The 5,898-nt window shown below is 34.2% G+C and overlaps 3 protein-coding genes across 3 annotated transcripts; 2 read left to right on the top strand and 1 right to left on the bottom strand.

Annotated features, from left to right (window-relative positions):
• Window positions 1-599: 599 nt before the first annotated feature.
• LOC109588067 (kelch domain-containing protein 3-like) lies at window positions 600-1,643 on the bottom strand. The gene is made up of 5 exons (XM_020004257.1): window positions 1,625-1,643; window positions 1,227-1,536; window positions 930-1,180; window positions 643-723; window positions 600-604 (listed from the first exon to the last, which is right to left on the bottom strand). The coding sequence occupies exons 1-5, from the start codon at window positions 1,641-1,643 to the stop codon at window positions 600-602; spliced, it is 666 nt and encodes a 221-aa protein (XP_019859816.1).
• A 621-nt stretch (window positions 1,644-2,264) lies between these two features.
• LOC109588066 (uncharacterized) lies at window positions 2,265-4,937 on the top strand. Its single transcript, XM_020004256.1, has 11 exons — window positions 2,265-2,656; window positions 2,705-2,989; window positions 3,039-3,299; window positions 3,343-3,396; window positions 3,440-3,955; window positions 4,013-4,063; window positions 4,112-4,345; window positions 4,481-4,531; window positions 4,647-4,697; window positions 4,749-4,811; window positions 4,855-4,937. The coding sequence occupies exons 1-11, from the start codon at window positions 2,584-2,586 to the stop codon at window positions 4,935-4,937; spliced, it is 1,722 nt and encodes a 573-aa protein (XP_019859815.1). The 5' UTR covers window positions 2,265-2,583.
• A 298-nt stretch (window positions 4,938-5,235) lies between these two features.
• On the top strand, window positions 5,236-5,810 carry LOC109588065 (uncharacterized; the record flags this gene model as incomplete). The annotated part of the gene is made up of 4 exons (XM_020004255.1): window positions 5,236-5,461; window positions 5,526-5,588; window positions 5,635-5,703; window positions 5,745-5,810. Coding segments are annotated over exons 1-4 (319 nt in total), but the record flags the coding sequence as incomplete, so codon positions are not given.
• Window positions 5,811-5,898: the final 88 nt, after the last annotated feature.

The raw sequence follows: 5,898 nt of genomic DNA, 5'->3' as shown, positions 1-5,898 counted from the left end.
GCTCCAAAAATGAAAATTAAACCCACGAAATTTGCTGTGGGAGAGCTCGATCCGGAGTTCATTAGCACTAACACATGCACACGTGGGTGTTATGGGTGGGGTTGTTGGGTGTGGCTTAACTCTTGCAGATCAGAAGGACGAAAATAAAACCCACAAAGTTGGATTTCCCCCTAGAAGAAACGAAAGTTTGGCTGAACGAAAGAAACCCGCTATACGGTAACCAGTTATGATGTATTGTTATTATATTATAATATACTTACCAGTTCCTTCCATGATTTATTGTTAATATCAAATATCCAAATATCAGAAGTATCACCTCCACCCACCACTAGTAGGTGTGGTCCTGAGCTAGTGTTAATCAATACACTGGAATGAGAATGTCTTTCCTCAGGCCATTGTACTAATCCTCCAGGATTAGATAACTTTGAACAATTCTAAAATAATAAAATTAAATTTAATTATCATAAACCACACCCACACACTCAGTGTTATGAATAATAATACACACATACAATACATTATTAATTAATAATTAATGTAATTATACTAATAATACACTCACCACTGATGTATCAGTAAAATTAAGAATATATACATTGTTACTCTCTCCACTATCAGTGTCACCTCCAAATAATATAGCACTGGAATTATTAATTGATGTTAAAGTGAATTCATCAATAGGAAGTGGTCTGTCTCCAGTGACAGTCGGTGATATCCATTGTCCTAAAAATATCAATAATAATAATTAGTGTGAATGGAATGCATTGGGTGGAGCAAACTAGTTGATATTTCTTTGATCATATTATCAAATAATTAGTAGTGACAACCATGAACAAACAAGCAAGCAATTCTCAATGCAACCAGTCTGAGTGGAGAACCACCAAATAACAATACTTCATTATATTAATATAAACTGTATGTGCTCTGACCTGTTGAGAGTTTATAGAAATGGATCTCATTGCATCGTTGCCGACTAGAAGCTATTCCTTTAGCCTCACTGTACTGGGCACCAGGTTGTTTGGGTGTATTATTAGAAGATGGTCCAGATCCTCCAATTACTACAAGATAGTCCTTACCGTTCACTTTTATTGCTATCATGCCACAGTAGGCCTTCATCATAGGACCATGATGAGATGTAGTAGGAGAGAGTTCCTTCCAATTGAAGGTATCAACATTAAAACTGTATAAAATATTATATAATATTTATCAGTAAATATCATTTTTACCTGTATAAACTATTATGACAACAATTATCATGATTACAATAGCCTCCAAAATAAAATATTTCCCTTCCAATGGCAGCAGCTGCATAGCTCTTAACATCCAGTGGAGGGTTACCCAGTGGAGGGTTACCAGTGGTGGGTTTCTGCTCCCACCTACCAGTCCTTAAGTGATACACCTCCATCACAGAACACATTGATTTCTTCTTTTCATTATTAAGTAATCCAAGGAGACCAGGCTGGCCCCCACCCCACATGTACAGGTAGTCTCCTACCCGTACAGTGGAGTGTCCCTCCCTGTCCAGTGGTTGATAGTCTATAGATAACAAGAGGTAACAGTAACTGAATGATACACTAATAGTAACAACACACGAGTCATAATCAAGTATAAACAAAATTCTGACCTGGTGCTTTTGCTGCCATTTTGTTTGGAGGTAACGCCCTTCTATGACGTCAGATAATCAAGGTGTGGCATTAATTTGATTTTTGTCAGAAATAGAAATTAATTTAGAGTAAGTCGGGGCTATTCCGTCCCCTGTATAAACCAATGGGAAATCCGTGTGCAGCGGTCGGAATAGCCCCAGTTAGAGGGTCCTCTTTCTCCAGTTGTAACTTCTTAACTATAGCAGATACAGGACTGAAACAAGGATGTATCTATTCAGCATAGAATTTTCTAACTACCAACACCAAAGAACAGCTTGGTCTTTATAAAGTGCAGCTAAGCAACTCTGGCTAAAATTTTGTGTTCATTAGCTTTTTCACGAATTATCACCTAGTGATAGTGCTTGTATATCTCCGGTCACTGCATAATTTTCCCGTATACTAGTTAGTATCCGGAGGGTCGGAATAGCCCCGGTAGGGTCGGAATAGCCCCAACAACTAGGTCAGTGAAAGTACTGTTTTCATCCAAAGTTGAAGCTGAATTTTGCTGATTTCAAAAAAGTACAAATAGAAAAGACAAAGTAGAACTCAGTGATAAATAAAATAAATGAAATAAAGCAAAAAAGAGTGAGTTATGACTTCGTGAATATTTAATTAGATTTAAATCACGTGTATGCCCCTTCAGCTTCTTAATCAAGGGGGTGTCACTTGCATATAGTCCGTACTTTGATCAAGATAAAAACACCTTTGACACCTTGATCTACAAACTTGATGCTTGATTTTGATCCCCTCACGTGCGTGCACAGCTAATTAAAAATTCAGAGATCTGCATAATCAAAGATATACGGAAAATGTACATGTCTTGATGTACGATCCCTTAATCTCAACTGGTTTCAGTGCTGCTTCTTTAATGTATTGATTTTTACTTGATCGCTGTCGCAAGTGTAACTACAGGTTATATGCAAGTGTCACCCCCTTGTTAATGGCTTCTATGTTTTCTTCTTGTCGTTCTCTCTCTTCTGTTGTACCATATGACCCTCCAAATCAACTGAAAAGTAAAGTTCTATTTCTTTATTTTTTTATTAAATGGAATTATTCATTAGTTACTGATCTTCCTGAGGTACTTGATTTACTCAGAAACCATGGTTATTTAGGAACCAGCTATGATATTCTTGGTTTTTGTCTTGGACTCTCCTCTACTACACTAGATGTTATTAGAAATAACAATAGTGATGATACTGAGAGTTGCCTACGTGAGTGTCTCAAGGCATGGTTACTGAAAGCTGATAATCTAGAGTGGACTAAAGGTAATCCTACGATCTATTCATTGGTATCAGCATTGAGGGAATTAGGAGAGAATGGAGTAGCTGATGGAATAGATATGGCGAGTAAGTTTAATAAAAATGAGTACCTCATTTATTTATTTATTTATTTTAGTGCATCCTGCTTGTAAAATAGTTGCTCGATATACCTCAAACCAATCTCTACTGTCTGTATTACCTCAGTTGGATATATATTTGTATGAAGCAAAGCTAATAAAAGGGGCAATCATCCCACGTAATAGACAAGGAGAAGCACTACTGGGTCGAATAAAGGAAGCTATCTGTGTTGATTATAGAAAACTTGAGGCATTTGCTGATATTTTATGTCAAGACCCTGTCACTGCTGAGATAGGAAATGCTATTATGAGAGACTACAGTAAGTACATATTTAATAACATATACTAATGATTGTTGTATAGGAGAGCTTGATGGAAGTGATGATTCAATTGAAGAATGTGTAGATAATAAAAATGGTAAGAAATGTAGCTAATTATATTATTATATTTATTAATTTAGTTGAAATGCTGATGCATGTAATTTATTTTTCTGTGAGTATCACTTCAGAGTTCAAGTTGATGAGATTAAAGTTTGGGCAAACATTCTTTAAAGTTGGATCAATCATGATGAACAGCCCTCAGTCTCCAACGCTTGATAATATCAAATATGTTTTGGGTATATACAATAGTGCATTGAGGCCTCAGCTAGTTCATTTTAAAGATATACGTGACGTTCTACAATTAGTTAGTGATAACAGTTCACTGGATGATATTAGTATGCTGGAGTATCTTGTTGATGAGTCTAATTTAGAGGAGGCTCAGGTAGTTATTAAGAAATATAAAGAAGCTATTGAGGAGTTTAAGGAAATAAAATTTATTCCATTTTTGAGAGAAAAGTTTCCAATTGCCGTGCCATTTGAGTTTACCATTATTGTTGATGAAGACGCTGACAAGTCAATGCTTAACGATGTCAAGAGACTGTCATCAGCTATATTTGAAAAGGCACCACAACATATCAGAATAAATGTCATTAGAGGTGAGGGTGTTGGTAGTTTGTGGAAAGAAGAATTTATTGACCGATACTTCTGTATAGGCTTTAGTCTTCAAAGTAAAGATACCACACTAACAACTGAAGTACGAGCAGGTACATCAATATTATTAATATGATACATAATGTAACTATTGAGTATAGGAACAACAGAGTCAGTGAGCCATTCTTACCAGGAGGAGGAGGAAGACGAAAAAGATGAGGAAAAGCAACTGGAGGAAGAAAAGGAACTTCATGAAGAAGAGAAACTAATTTATGAACAAGTTATAAAGGAATCTGAAGAGAAAATAGCAACACTTATTGAACTACAGGAGAAAGTTACTGGAGGCTTGAAACAGACTCAGATCAAAGCAGAAGAATATGAAGAATCAAGATCAGGTTATACATTATTATCATGTAATTATATTATTGATTGATACTGTCCATATACTTTTTGTGCGTGATATGTATGTACATGTTGTATTTTGTCTTGTTTAAATTCATCTCGTATACACATTATTTTTCTATTTATAGAATTACAGAATGAAATTCAAAAGATTAAAAATAAAAGGGGAATATTTCAAAGTATGTAGACTCACACCTTCTGATGGAAAATCTACATGTATAATGGACTTTTTGTACCATGTGCATGTTATTTTGTCATGTTTGAATTTATCTTACATTTATATACTTATTATAGAATTACAGAGTGAAATACAAAAGTTTAAAAATGAAAGCAAAACATTTCAAAGTATGTACACACACCATTAATTACTAGTTAATGACCTCTTCTTATAATTAGAACAAAGGAAAGCATTGATACTGGAGAATGAAAGATTAAGGTCATTACTTAAAGATCATAATGGTATACTTATTATTAATAATTATCAATAAATTTCATCTGATAGTACCAGTACAACAGAAAGAAGAGACTGAGATATTACAAGAGACTGAGACTGTACATACATGTACTTATATCAGTAAAGGTTAGTCCAATACTCTAATATAAACTGTTTCTACTGATAGACCACATGAATGATTACATGTGGAGGAGTACACTAGTTGATATTAGTAGTTACCATATTTGGAGTATAGGAATTTTTAGTGATTGGTGGGTGGAAATTGTGGCTATACATGTAATTGGATGTCATAATTATACTCATGTACATGTTTATTGCATTATGGTTCAAGATAAGATTTTGTTTGCTATCAAATTGAACAAAATTTTTCTCTAAATTTATCTGCTTTTCTTAATTTTCAATTAACATTACTATTATTATTGGTATAAATGACATATACAATTATCAGTGATACTGGAACCAGTTGAAGATGACTCGTATCATATTGGACAGTGTCTTGAAGTGAAGGAATCAGTGTTAACTGAAATCAAAGAGATGACACCAGTTGATTCAAGATTAACTCATGTACTTGAGACCTGGTGTCATGAGAAGGATAGAACAATGACTGAACTGAAGGAATCATTGAAAAGAATTGACAGAGATGATATACTCGAAGGTAAGGATTAGAGATTGGTATATATTAATAATATTCATGTACTGTACATTGTCATTCACTGTAGGTTTACATGAATTACCTACTGGACAATATACAATGAATAATGATGAAGAATATGATATTAATGGTATGTTGTTGATGTTGACATGCATATTAATCATCATTATTTTTAGTAAAAGATTCAAAAGAATTTGAGAATCATATTGAAGCTGAAAACAAAGAAATAAAAACAACCCAAACAAGTATTTAATTATTTATTTATTATCACTTTTATTCTTTTTAGCTCTTGACAAAGAAATTCAGTTTAACTATCTTGTACCATCACAAGGTAAGTTAATCCCTGTAGCTAGTTAGTAACGTGGTAGCGTTACTAACTAGGATTCATCCTCAAACAAAATGGCTGCCACAACTATTGCAGCCTTGCTATATACATGGTT

The sequence above is a fragment of the Amphimedon queenslandica genome, unplaced genomic scaffold (assembly GCF_000090795.2).
Source record: "Amphimedon queenslandica unplaced genomic scaffold, v1.1 AMPQUscaffold_12307, whole genome shotgun sequence".
NCBI classification, from domain to species: Eukaryota; Metazoa; Porifera; class Demospongiae; order Haplosclerida; family Niphatidae; genus Amphimedon; species Amphimedon queenslandica.
The sequence above is the reverse complement of the archived record's forward strand: the minus strand, read 5'-3'. Positions and strand labels throughout refer to the sequence as shown.

What these genes read in the sequence shown, in the direction of transcription:
- LOC109588067 (XM_020004257.1), bottom strand. An exon ending in TGTCATAATAGTTTATACAG is followed by an intron (nt 1,181 to 1,226) that starts GTAAAAATGATA and finishes TATTTTATACAG; the next exon opens with TTTTAATGTTGATACCTTCA. An exon ending in TTTCTATAAACTCTCAACAG is followed by an intron (nt 724 to 929) that starts GTCAGAGCACAT and finishes TGATATTTTTAG; the next exon opens with GACAATGGATATCACCGACT.
- LOC109588066 (XM_020004256.1), top strand. Translation starts at nt 2,584, where the DNA reads ATGGCTTCTATGTTTTCTTCTTGTCGTTCTCTCTCTTCTGTTGTACCA. An exon ending in TGATGGAATAGATATGGCGA is followed by an intron (nt 2,990 to 3,038) that starts GTAAGTTTAATA and finishes TATTTATTTTAG; the next exon opens with TGCATCCTGCTTGTAAAATA. An exon ending in TAAAAGGGGAATATTTCAAA is followed by an intron (nt 4,532 to 4,646) that starts GTATGTAGACTC and finishes TACTTATTATAG; the next exon opens with AATTACAGAGTGAAATACAA.